Genomic DNA, 13,814 nt, shown 5'->3' on the forward strand with positions numbered 1-13,814 from the left:
GTTTTGTTTTAATTTTTTACAAAAATTGTACTTCACTTTAATGCATTATTTTTACTTACTCAAACTTAGAAGTATTTACTCAATATTAAAATTTATATTTTACCTAATTAAAATCTAAAAATCAATAGTTCTTAAGCGACACTAATTGAATCTAATCAAAGTCGTAATACTGATCTAAAACCTTTTATTGATTTTATTAAAGCATTGAAAATTATATATTAACAAACTTCATTATTAAAGATTATTGAGAATAATTACTTTATTTCTAAATCTTAAATTAATCTAAGCTACATGCAGATTAATGCCGGCCCTAGCCCTATAAATGACATTGGTAGGGAAGCAGGCGTGAACTGCCTGGTTAAATGCTCTTCCTCGTTGCTCGGTGATAAGACGGTAAGGACTTCTGGGAACATCTTGATAACTACAAAAAAAAAAAATAATAATAATAATAATAAAAATACTCAATTTAAATCCAACTTGATGTTCATAAGAAAAATGTTTTAAATAACTTCAATACTGTATGATAAAATGGTAATTAATATGTTTGTTATAACTTGTTATGTTTGTAATAATTTTTTATCACTTAAAGTGTCACTAAATTACAAACGAGTTCACCTATTATTATCTACATGATGTAAATTGCAACATGTTACTAATATCGTTATTCGATATGTTAAAAATTTCCTCATATTGAATTTAGGTTAAACTGTTTACTTTAAATTATATAAAAATATGAAAATATCTGAGCACTTACAAAAATATAAACACTATTGAATACGTAGAACTTAGCAGATGCTGAATGATGTTTTTTAAATGTTTTTTAGCCAAAAATATCAAACTAATTGACGCCAACAACACAGGTTGTTACTGTTACTACAACACAGATCGTGACACAGTTTGTAAAAAATAATATTAAGTCATTTGATAGATGACTTACACGTTTCTTTTTTTTTATAAGAAACTTTTAGAACTAAGTTACTTTTAGTTGTCACAAAAACACTAACCACTCCTTCCCCCTAGAGCGTGACATAATATATGGACGACTCCAAAACAAACATAAAAAACTCTTAAGAAACTTTTAGTATTAGATTGGAAAAATAGAGTTCATAAAATTAGAAACTTTTTATTATTAGTTCATATAATTGGCTTCTTAAAAAAAAAACTTTTCTTTTAAACGACAAAATGTTCATTAGGCTTTTATACTTTTTTCAATTGATTCTATAGTAACGGACCTTGACTCATAATTGAAAAATTCGGTATTATAAAACAAACCAGACTTTTGAGGAAATGTTAACAAAAAAATATTCGAGTATAGGTATGATCATTAGTTGATCAGGGAAACTTCGTGTACCTAGGGCCACCCCACTTTTTGAAGACTATAAAATTGTAAGAAATGCTTCTCGGTGAGGTGAATAGTTATAACAATGTTTTTCGTTCTATTTTGATTCTCAGAGTGCGTTGCTACGGCAAGTTATAATCAGAAAACGCTTTTTGATGGTCTCAAGCAAACTTTTTTCGCTTGTATCTTTTTTAATCCTAGAAGAAATGCTTTTTTACAAGTTCTTGTATACTATATTGTTTGTTACTTAAGTGCTAAATGCAATGTTCAATAAGTTTCCTTTCAATCGAGGTTCGTTAAAAGATGACATATTTCACGAGGCTATCATTTCTTGTACCTAGGGCCATATAATTTTCTTGCATCTAGGGCTAACAAAGCTATTTTCTTATTTATTTAAGTGTCGCCATTAAGTAACACTAGATAAATTTGTTGAAAACAATCTAAGAATGAAATAAACTTTTTATCAATTTTATATGTTTTAACATAAGTAATATGTTTTTAAATCTTTTTGTCAATTTATTATGGAATTAAATATAATTTTTAGAGAGCAGCTCTAAGCACAATAGCTGGCGGTCATTAATACAATTGAAAAAAAGGTTATTGTACCTTGGGCCACTAATTTTTTAACCCTTCTACATGACGGACCTTTATAATTTAATTCAATATACTTATACAAATACAAAGTTAATAGTATAGAGATGTGATCATATCAGTCTCACCATTTTCAGACGAGCGGAGGGTACGCAAACTTTCTCTATTTTATTTATTCATCAATATTAATATCTATGACCTTCAAATATTTTATTACAAAATTAAGACTTTTGATCTATTAACACAACTTATTTTTTTTTTATTTAGGTGCCCCAAGAATTCCTTCCGGTCTTATCACAGAGCTTCGCGCATAAGTATTTAATTGGAAGTTCACACCTCTTTCCTAACCGTTATCGCAAAAGTTACACAGAGGTGGGGTTTAAACTCGGGATACTTTGTTTCTGAGGCAAGTGCGCTACCACAGCACCACGGCTGCTCACGTTTCGTGCATAATTTTGTAAGTATTACGAGTTTATTTTGTGGATTTTTTAATTATTTAGGTGCTACAAAAAGTCCTAAAGGTCTTTTCACATAGCACTGCAGAAGTTCGCGCCTTCTTCTTTATTAATGATGCGTATATGGCCAGAGCCGGCTTCGGAGCACAAACCTCCGGTGCTAAAGTCAGAACTCTATCCACTACACCACGGCTAAACAGTTTAACTTTTATAGTTCCACACTTGTGTAGTTTAAAAAAGTTTTGAAAATCTCATAACCCATTATGTTATCAAAAATACTTAAGAGTAGATACTAATTTATTTTGTCACTACTTATTTTATATACAATTAGCTTTAATACATTTATAAATTAAATAAGAATTAGAATAATGACAGGATCAAGTAGAAGACTGTAGTCTTATCATCAAGCCCCCTTTCATTTGCAATTTTGCAATAATTTTCACGTGAGATTAACGTGACATTAAAAATTCTGTAGTAGAAATAAACCAATGATTTAGTCATCCATAAGTAGAATTCGTAAGTAGAAATAAACCATGATATAATCATCGTTTGTAGTCATCCAAAAGGGATAAATTCGTTTTAGTTAATTATTATTGACTTGATCTTTAAAAATAGGAGAATATGTTGAAGTCACTTAAGTTAAATAGTTGCTGTTTGACTGTTGCTTTAAAGAGATCTGATGACTTCATGTTTTTTATTTCCTTTTTAAGGATCAAATTCCATAGCCGCGGTCCTCGAGATGAGATAGAGAAGTCAGTTCTTTTAAGTAAAGTCTTCGGAATTTTAAAGTTTTGAAAAGAGTACTTCGTTGGGTACTTGTGTCAATGGTGGAAAATGGTTCAAAGTATTTTGGTAGCAAGTTGTTTTGCGATTGAAACATAAATAATAAATTTTGGAGGAGGTTTAGTTCATAAATATTTAGGGCTCCAATTTTCCTAAATAATGGTTTGGCGTGGGTATATCTATTAACATTGCATACTATTCGACACACTTGCTTTTGTTTAACGTACATTTTCTTTAGTACTGAAGAGTGTGTGCTTGCCCAGACGATATTGCAATAGTTGACATAACTGTGAATGAACGAATAATATATATTTTTTAAGCATTCATGATTTGACTTTTTTTTAGACAAAAAAATCCGTAATTATAAATTTAGTCTTTTTTGAACTTTTTTTTTGTCATTATCGTAAATGATATCTGCGTAAAATTTTAAGCAACAACTTAGGCATAGGCAATATATAGACATAATAGGCAAGACATTGTTTGTTTATCAATTGCAATTTTCATTCTTCAATTGCGTCTTGCATTCATAATTAAATTCATAATTAAAATATCTATTTTTTTTTCTTCAAGAGTAACCTTTCTCTCGAAGGGCTCGGGAAAACTCCTTGTTCTAATAATTGATTGTAAACTACTGGAAAACTCATAGTTTGGTTATTCAATTCTATTACCACCAAGCATTTTAATTTTGCAAAAATATTTTAGGTTCACATTTCACTTCCATTATAAACCTATAAAAATCCAACTGTGCTCTTAATATTTTCTTTATGTCTTTTAGACATTCTTTCACTAATTTCAAACTTTAATTCTAAATGACGTTGTTTGTATTTATCTTTCACTTTATAAAAGTAACTTAAAACTTTTTTAAGCAACTCGTTTAAAGTCTTTTTATCAAAGCAGTATGTTTTGTTTTTATATTACATAGTATAAGCTTATATAGTTTGTGCTTTGGCATTAGGTTTTGTAGAAATTAAAAGATCTAATACAGCAAAGTCACTTTCTGACATATTATTTGTTGTTGGGACATTTTCCGCAAACTAACTTATATTATTAGAAGGATGTCAATATATTCCTCTAGAAAGTTGATCCCCATTTTTTTTTCCAGAATAACTAACAAAGAATGAAAAATCACTTTTAATGTCTGCAGCGTTAAAATAATTAAATAAGGGTCAGTTATCTCCTAAAATAATTTTTCATCACTAGGACAGAATATAGGTGTTTTCGAGATCATTATCAATTATGCATTTTTACACAAGTCTAAGAGCTTCATTTTTAAGGTTAGCTAAAATGGATTCATACCCGCAGTGCTGGCAAATATAGCTTGTTGTAAATATCTTAGATTCAGTTGATTTTGAAGAAACTCTAAAATGTTTTTTGAATATAAACTTGCAGCGTTATTATATAATATATTAAATTTGTTACCAACAAAGGGTGCAAGTATACACTTACTTCTTTTACCAGCAAAAAATGCATTAAAATATCCAGCAACTCCAACTTCATCACTCCCCCTAACATAAAAAGCTTTACATGCAGTTTTTATCAATCTTGTGGCACATAATTTTGCAGTATTAAATGCAAAAATATTCTTAAAATTATTGCTTTTCGAATCTCCACCTTTTTTAAGCATACATAGCAAAGGTTTAACTGTTTTATTAAGGTTTCTAATGAAGTATCATTTTACTTTTTGTAAAATATTTTACTATGACATGAGAGATAAAAAAAATCGGTCTAAATTTATTCTGAAAAAGTATCCTTTATATATAAAAAATATCGAAAATTTAGTCTACGGAATTTGTCACGTAACTGAAGTACATACTTAGACTATACACCTTTGACAGAAAATATTTTAAATTAAATAAGGTTGATATGGTTTTTCGAAAATGAACTCTCTTCAAATGCATTTCCCGCTTTCTTTTAAGCAACTTTTTAATGAGCCGAGGATTAAAAACTTGTAACTTGTAGGATTATAAGATTGTAGAGCTCGGGCAAAAACTGATTTATCAAATAAATAAAAAGGTATAGCAAATTGTTATACAAGCCTTGAAAACAAATGTTAGGACCTTAATGACGTAATCTTATTTACTACTGCCGTAACAAGCAATCAGGCTTCGGAGAAATAAATACTCGAAAACACGGTTAATATTCAAGATACAAATAAATACTCGAGAAAAAAACAACTATATGATAAATACATAGACTTTTTGTAAATATGGTTTATTATAGTTGTATATCAGTCATGAGACTGATCTATAATTTTATTAAACCATTTATCTCCTCTATATGTTCCACGACCAAACGTTGTCTATTATTATAAGAGCTAAACTTTATTGTTATATTATTATAAAAGTTAAAAAAAATATTATCAATGTTTACTTTTAGTATTTAACTATTTGTTGCGTTTTTTTTAATTCATTAATTATTGTAAATTTAAAGTTGCGCGTACCTGAGATTCAACCAAGTAGGGAGGTGCAGAAAATCTCACAGAGAGAGCTGCGTGCTTGTGTACGGCAGTCGCCTAACTTTAGTGCAATTTTAAAAATATATGGAAACCAAACTTTGCAATGATAACATTTACATTTACAATATAATTATGTTTTAAATTACGTATTTTTTGTATGTATAAGGAGTTATTTTTATATTGATACTTCTATATTGACTACAAATAGTAATACAAAGTTTTTTTTTTATCTATCAACGAATTCATTATATTTTAAACAAATTTGTTGACTGGAGATAAGCAATAAAGTCTTACGGAAGACACAAAGTATATTTTAAGAACCAATGAAATGTCATTCACCAAGACTATCTTTTATGACAAAACGATTTTCTTGTTTAAGTTTTGTCGATACAGACGATTCACCTTTTTTAACTTTTCTACGGTGATTATCTTTTTGAGTTTTACTTAAAACAGTTTTTTTTACCTTTTCTTTAATGTCTTCTTGAGTTTGTACCTTCAACTTCACTAAAGTTGTATTGGATATCTCTTTCAGTTTTTTTGCATCTCTATAAGGTCGATGATTTCTATTATCCGTGTGGTAATTTTCTAGATCTTCATCGGACTCAGATTCAGAGTTTTCAGATTCACAATCCTCGATGTTAGAAATTACTAAATATATATATATATATATATATATATATATATATATATATATATATATATATATATATATATATATTTATAAACAAAAATTTAATCAAAGTTTCAAATAAGGCAGAACTTTCTATCATAAAGTAAACAGTTATATAGTTTTTTTATCGTAAAAATTATTAAGACGAAAGTAATTAATATTTTGTTGATTTTAGTATTTCAAATAAAAAATTAAAAAATCGGAAACATTTAACAACAAAGGTTTTGTACTTTCAAAGATTCTGTTTTACATCAAAAGTGTTTTTAATTTTTTTAGAATTAAAATAAAGAATGAGATTGAAAAAACTCATTTGGTTCACGAATAGTACATCCAAACCCCTATACAGTTTATAATGTATAAGTAAATGTTTAATATTTAATTCCAACTATACTTCCAAGTGCAAAGTACAGCAAAAACTATCATAGCAAAGTTCGGCACATATCTCCAAGCTGAAAATTTACCTAACAATACATTACAGCCACAATATCAATTACATTGCCTAACAATAAACAAGCTCGTGAACAGAAAGGAAAGAGCTGCTTGAAACAGTTTGTTGCAGTTAATTATGATTTCTTAGACAATTACAAGACTGAAAACTACATGGAGATGGTTCAGATTCTCATTTAAAAAATATGCCAAAATGGGATGCAAAATGTCACCCAAAATCCATAATCTTAACATTTATCCCAATAAATTCAAGGAAAACGTGAAAGCTAACTAAAAGGAATAAGGCAAGCATTTTCATCAAGAGATTTTTTATGCTTCTTCCATTTTATACTTTTTGTAGAAATGTATATATATATATCATAATTACTTATCTTTAGTTTTAGTTCTAAAATAAAGATTTTTTTTTTAAAAAAAAAATTTTGATTTTGTGTAAAGAGTGCATAACTGGTGGACCAAATGCTCTTTTGTTATAAGGTATGATAAAAATGATTAGACTGAAGCTGACACTTTTACTAAATACTTTTACCATAATGTTATATGGAAAAAAAAGAATAGAGTTATAGAGCAAGGAAATGGTTGACAGAAGACTTGAAAAGTTGTAGGTAGTAGTATGAGTCAGGAAAACATGAAGATCGGAGAGAGTAGCAAAGGATTGAAGTACGGTGAAAAAGACAAATAAAAGTTTTTAGATACAGTAAAAGTATGAGACTTTGCTCACATGAATTGGATGTAGAAATTACCTACAGTAAACTCACTGTACTACAATTATATGGCTTGACTTGGAACCAACAAGAAGGAATAAAAGTTTCCATTCCTGCCTGAATCTAGGAGGTTACATAGGAAGCGCATTTATCAACTGAGAGAGAAAAGACATCAACCCAAGATCCATCACGCCCAGAAGATAACAGAAAAAGTTGCATAGTGACTATCAAAGAGGCACAAGCAAAAACCTATGAGTAGAGTCAGGAAGATCCAGGGTTCATGAAACTATCTCTAGCCTTTACTCAACCAAGAGCCCACAAGTAGGGGATCTTTATGTCAGAGTTTCTTTTTATAGTCTTGGCCTAAAAAAGCACACCCTATAAAGCAGCAAGGCATGGGGTATGGTACTGGGTTACATGATACTAGCAGCAGAGTGATCGTGATGATCCTGAACCTGACCTGAACTGGAGTAGTTAAAAGAAGTTATTTCCTGCAAACAGTACATTTTGGAAATGCATTAGAAAAAACACTACACCTAACAAAATACTAGAGACTAAAGTGAGTGGAGGTGTACTACTATAGGTAACTTCTAGTTAGTAGTTGTACTGTAGGTAGAATTGTAGTAGTAAGGTACTTGTAAAATAAGTGTACTAGTAAGACAACTAGTACTGTAAGTTAGAACTGTAGGTAGTACTGGAGTAACAGTGTAGTACAATAGTTTTATTGTAGGTAACTTCTACAGCTAATTTATGTGAGAAATTTTTTCTAAATTAAATATTGCATGAGACTTAAACTAATTTTATATTTAGTCAAGATCAAAGGTGTTCAGAAAATCTGTTTTTTTTATCTTTCTAAAAAACTTTATAAAACATTCTTTAATCAGCTTATTTAGTTTAATCATTTGCTAAAAATTTTTCTATTTGATTTATCTGCTATAACATCTAATAAGCTATCTCTTTCTAAAGTTGATATACTTTTTCCTTTCTGAAAACGAATGGTTGCAATTATTTCTCTTAAAAGATCATTTCAGACAACATTGTCAGTAATCAAAACAAAACTGACGTAAATTTTATTAATGATTTACAAGAAGTTATGATACCAGCAGAAAAAATCTTAAACAATAGAAAAACAACCAACAATCGATATTATATAAAATTCTTTTACTGGAAATGAGACAAAAAGAAAGAATAGTTAATGGCTGCAAAACATGATTCATGTTTATACAACAAAAATAAAATAAAAAGACATTTTCAAGGTAATTGACTTATGTCAGAAGATGTGTTTAAAAGATTAAACAATCAAGAATAAAGCAGAAAAAAAAAGGATCAATTCAATGAAGCAGCAGCATTAAAAAAAATTAAAATTACATAACACAAAGAAGCATGAGATAAAGTAATGTTACCAAAACCAGGGTACTTGACTTTTTTTTCAAGTTCAAAACATGTTTTCTGAAATGATTTTTAAATGAAATTTATTTCTATATTATTGTTACTTTTTTTTCAAACTTATTAATTAATTTATTTTATCTTATTAAAGCAAACATCGGAAATAAGCAATTTTTTCTAATGATTTTCATCTAAAATATGAAAAATAAAAAAATGGTATCTAATGCATTAGATTCCGTTATTAGTAACATCTAACGAACCTTAGACATAATCTAACAATTTTCATTATTTAAGTTTACACGATTAAACTTTTATTTGAGTTTAGTCTTAATTGCAGCTAACATTTTTATTAACAGTTATAGAAACAACATTGCTTTGAAATGTTTAACAAATCAATATGATTTGTTAAACATTTCAAATACAATATTAAATATAATTTTATATTATCACTAATAACATTTTTATAACACAATTGTTTTATGAAAATTACATTTACCATTTTCACAACTTTGATTATTATCAGCATGTTCTTTTTTTTCATCAACTATATCATCATCGCTGCTATTGTCGGAAAAGGAACTTTGTCTTTCTTCATCTTCACTTTCTTGGTCATCTAATGTTTGATGTCGTTGATTACTTACCATCTAAACCAACCCATATAAATAATAAAAAAAATTATTTTCAAAACTGAAAGTTTCTTATAAATAAACTAATAATTATCGTATAACTTTCATAACTAACTATTTATTATAAGTACTATTTATAATAATAATAACAATAATAATATTATATATGTTAACATTAAAAAACATTAAAAAAAAAAAAAAATTAGTAGCCTCTATAGTGCTGTCCTAGATTTTGCTGTAACAACGCTTTTACACTTATTTTGCTGTAACTTTGTCCTGCACGCATGAATCCTGCATGCATGAATCCTGCACGCATGAATCCTGCACGCATGAATCCTGCACGCATGAATCCTGCACGCATAAATCCTGCACGCATGAATCCTGCCCGCATGAATCCTGCCTGCTGAATCATATAAAACATGAAACCTCTCATTAATTGAGTTTGTGTGTATAATAGAGTGTGCTGCCTACTGTGAAACACGGTAGGGGTATTGTTATTTTGTGAGGCTGTTTTAGTGTGAATACCACAAGTTACATTAAAAAATAGAAAGAAAAATGATAAAAAAGTGCATTTTGGACAAAAGTCATGTTATACCTTTGGGAAGTCAGATTATTGGAAAAACATTCATTTTTCAAGAAGATTTCAAGAAGATTCTTTTTCAAGAAGAATTCAAAGCATTTTTTAAAAATATGCAGAAATTTTCTGAGTAAATTAGAGGATGATCAAATATTGAATAAAATTATTTGGCCTCTCTAATCACCAGATCTCTCTTTTGTCAAACATTTATGGGATAAATTAAAAAGAAATGTCAAATAATTAATCCCTAATGATCCAAAAAATATGTGGAAAAAACTTAATAGTGTAAAGCAAAAAATTGACTTTAAAAATTGGAAAAGTTGTAAAATGTCAACTATGTGTAGGGAAATTATTTCCGCTAAGAGTGGTTACATAGATATGAGGTCAGGTATAGATCCTCTTAACTTATCTGCTTAAGAGTGATCAATATTTTTCAAATTATGTTAAAATAATTTTAATAAAAAAAAAAAACTTATTTATGAAACTCAAGTTTCATGCCATATGACAATCATTCAGCTGTATTATTCAGAAATATAAAATAAAAACCATTTTAAAAATACAAATTGCAACAGCATTTCACATCAAATTTACATAATTGAAGATAATCACCGTTATCAAAGTGTGCAAGCAGAAATTTAATTCCTACATGAGGAAACCAATTCACTTTTTTTGTTAAACAGTAATTCATGATCAAAAGCCATTATTAAATATTTTTCGTATAAGTGTATTTTACATACACATTTATACACACATATATGTGTATATATGTATGTTATATATATATGAATTATATTAAAAATGTCATTTCATGACATAAATTCATTATGAGAATCAATATGAGAATCATAAAACAGTTATGAAGACGATCAAGTGATTCTCAGAAGATCTTTAACCTTTTCTAATAGAAACCATTACTTTTTCTACATATACTTGCATATATTATAAGTACAATTTATTATACTTATAATAATTTATTTTATTTTTTAATAAAATTTATTTTAATTTTTTCTTAATGTTCAGAAAAATTTTACTTAATATGCCTCACCTGCTCAAATTCAGCTTGGAAATCATCATTTCCATCACAATCTTTATTTTTTATGTATCCACTTGCAGATAGCGTAATATCTAGATTGTCTTCACGTTCAATTTCATTAAAGGTTGGATATGTATCTGTTTCATACCCATAACGCTTTTTAAAGAAAATGCGAATGCAGTCAACATCTCTTGCAAAGTACCTAAAATAATTAACTATTTAAATACTCTTATCTTTAAACATCAAAATATATAGAAAGATTGAATAAATTAAAAAGGTCAAAATAATGCGCACATTGCTGCATTTACATGTGATGTTGAAACCATTTGGGGAAAATCAATTACTTTAATTTTATTTCCAGTCTCCAACATTAAGTTAAACTCATTGAAGTCGCAATGGACCAATCCAAATGAAGCCAGCTGAACTATGAGGTTCATACAGTCATTGTATATAGCACCAGGATTCGCCAGTTCATTAACTTGATATCTTTAACCAAAATTATTAAATCAAAAAAACCAAAAAAAAAACCAATTTTATGCTTAAAAGACATGTATCAAAACATTTTAAACAAAATAACTTACAAAGGAAAAGCATCCATTAACTCCATAATAATGCAATGTCTATTGAAATCCACTGGACGAGGTACAGGATAGCCTCTGTCATACAATGCCTAGATTTAAAGGTATTTTTTTTGTAATTAATTTGTTAATTTTTATAAAGTAGATCACATGTTTAAACAACGTTTCAATTTTATTTATTCAATATTCAACCTATATTTATATTACTAAACTTTACTGTTTTAATATTTTAATATTATTAAACTTTACTGTTTTAATATTTTAAAAAGTTCTCTAAACACAAAACTAACCTTATTTAATGAATGCTTTTTATTGCCAATCAAATTTATATAATCTTATAAAATATCATATACCTTAAAAAATAATTTTAATCAGTCCTGTTACGCAATTTTTTTGAACAAAGACCTTTAAATAATGTTTTAAAAAATCTTTAATCTTTTTTTAAAAAAAAATCTTACTCTTTTAACATTAACCTCAAAAAAAAAACCTGCCTCAGTTCATCTCATAATAAAAAAGTTATGCCATAATAATACACATTTGCGTCAAAAAATTAATAGGTTAAACAAAGTTAATCATATGAATGATTGTTTTGTTTTGAACCCCACTTTTTAATACTTTTATACTTGAAAAATGTTAAATAATTTTAATTGTAAGACAAATAATAACTTAAAAATACCTTCATAAATGCAAACTCTTTTGCGGCTGCAATTCTTGACAAATACAACCAAGAAGCACTGTTGCGATGCTTATGGTAATCACGCTTTTCTTTAATTTTACGAAATGAAGTACGCCCTAATCTAAGAAAAACTATCAGAAGAAATATACAAGAAGAATCAAAATTTAAATAACACACAAATAAAAGTTTATAGATAAGAAAATGTTTATAAATCAGAAATGTCTTAACTTAAAAAACTTAAAACCAAACCTATTGCAATTTGATAGATAATAGATTTATTAATGTAAATATTAAACCTATAAATAACATATAGACTTTGTCTATGTAATGATTTCATTAATTTTATTAATAATATAATTGATTACTTTTTCAACATGTTTTATTTGTTATTATTATTTCCTTAAAATAAATTTATTAGATTATATGGTTACTTTGTTAAAAATGGTTATTGATAATTAAAAAAATCATCAGTAAACATACCGATGAAGTTTCATGGCGTATTGTGTCCCATCTTCATCTGCTACTATATAAATATCTATGAAAAAAAAGATAAAAAAAGATCAGTTAAAGTTATTTAAAATTAAAGGTTAAAATATAGGATACACACACACACACACACACACACACACACACACACACACACACACACACACACACACACACACACACACACACACACACACACACACACACACACACACACACACACACACACACACATATATATATATATAAATTAGTAAAAAAACACTTATCTAACTTTTATCTTCTACTTTAAGTTTCACCATTGCTGGATCATCAGGAAGAGTATTTATATATATATGGAAGAGTATATGTATATATATATATATATATATATATATATATATATATATATATATATATATATATATATATATATATATATATATATATATATATATATTAGGGTGATGACTTTTATACAACCTTGTTTCCCTGTATCATAATTTGATGAGTTTTCATTTAAGATTACATAATTTTCAATAACATTTCAAATAACATTCAAGGCAGTTTATTGAAAAACCCTCACGCACAAAATGATTTTAAGAATTTTATTTATCAGCTTTTTGGCCAAATTTTTGAAGTCACTGTAAGCAGATACAAAATTGAACACAAGCTGTAGAGTCACATGCATACAACATTGTATAGGATCATCAAACGCACAAGGAAGTTTTATATTCACGATAATCTCATTAGAGAGGATGAACATCAGTTGGAGGTTGTCCTTGTTGCGGCAGGAGTCATGCAATTCTTGCATAACTTTGATAGCACGCTCGCAGCACTGGTTGCTTCGGGCAATGTTGATTGGAGAGTCATCTGTTTTCCAGCGGGTTTTCAAGCAAATGAGAGCTTTTGGGTAGTCATTCAGAGCTTCAGATAGTTCTTCAAAATCTTCAACGTGGAACAATTGACTGCTGAACCAATGTCCAGCATGTCTGGACCAATGTCCAGCAATGAACCAATGTCCAGCAATCA

General features: G+C 28.1%; 1 protein-coding gene across 1 annotated transcript in view; it reads right to left on the reverse strand.

The window, feature by feature from the left end:
• Positions 1-5,795: 5,795 nt before the first annotated feature.
• Positions 5,796-13,814, reverse strand: part of LOC100210529 (serine/threonine-protein kinase RIO2) — a 20,414-nt gene continuing 12,395 nt past the window's right edge. Inside the window, exons 4-10 of the mRNA XM_065816986.1 lie at positions 12,798-12,852; positions 12,318-12,438; positions 11,645-11,733; positions 11,358-11,549; positions 11,076-11,265; positions 9,324-9,471; positions 5,796-6,271 (exon numbers count right to left, since the gene is read on the reverse strand). Of these exons, the coding sequence (XP_065673058.1) occupies positions 5,955-6,271; positions 9,324-9,471; positions 11,076-11,265; positions 11,358-11,549; positions 11,645-11,733; positions 12,318-12,438; positions 12,798-12,852 (1,112 nt within the window). The 3' untranslated portion in view covers positions 5,796-5,954. The remainder of the gene's footprint in view (positions 6,272-9,323; positions 9,472-11,075; positions 11,266-11,357; positions 11,550-11,644; positions 11,734-12,317; positions 12,439-12,797; positions 12,853-13,814) is intronic.

This window comes from Hydra vulgaris, chromosome 13 (genome assembly GCF_038396675.1).
Source record: "Hydra vulgaris chromosome 13, alternate assembly HydraT2T_AEP".
In the NCBI taxonomy this organism is placed as follows: Eukaryota; Metazoa; Cnidaria; class Hydrozoa; order Anthoathecata; family Hydridae; genus Hydra; species Hydra vulgaris.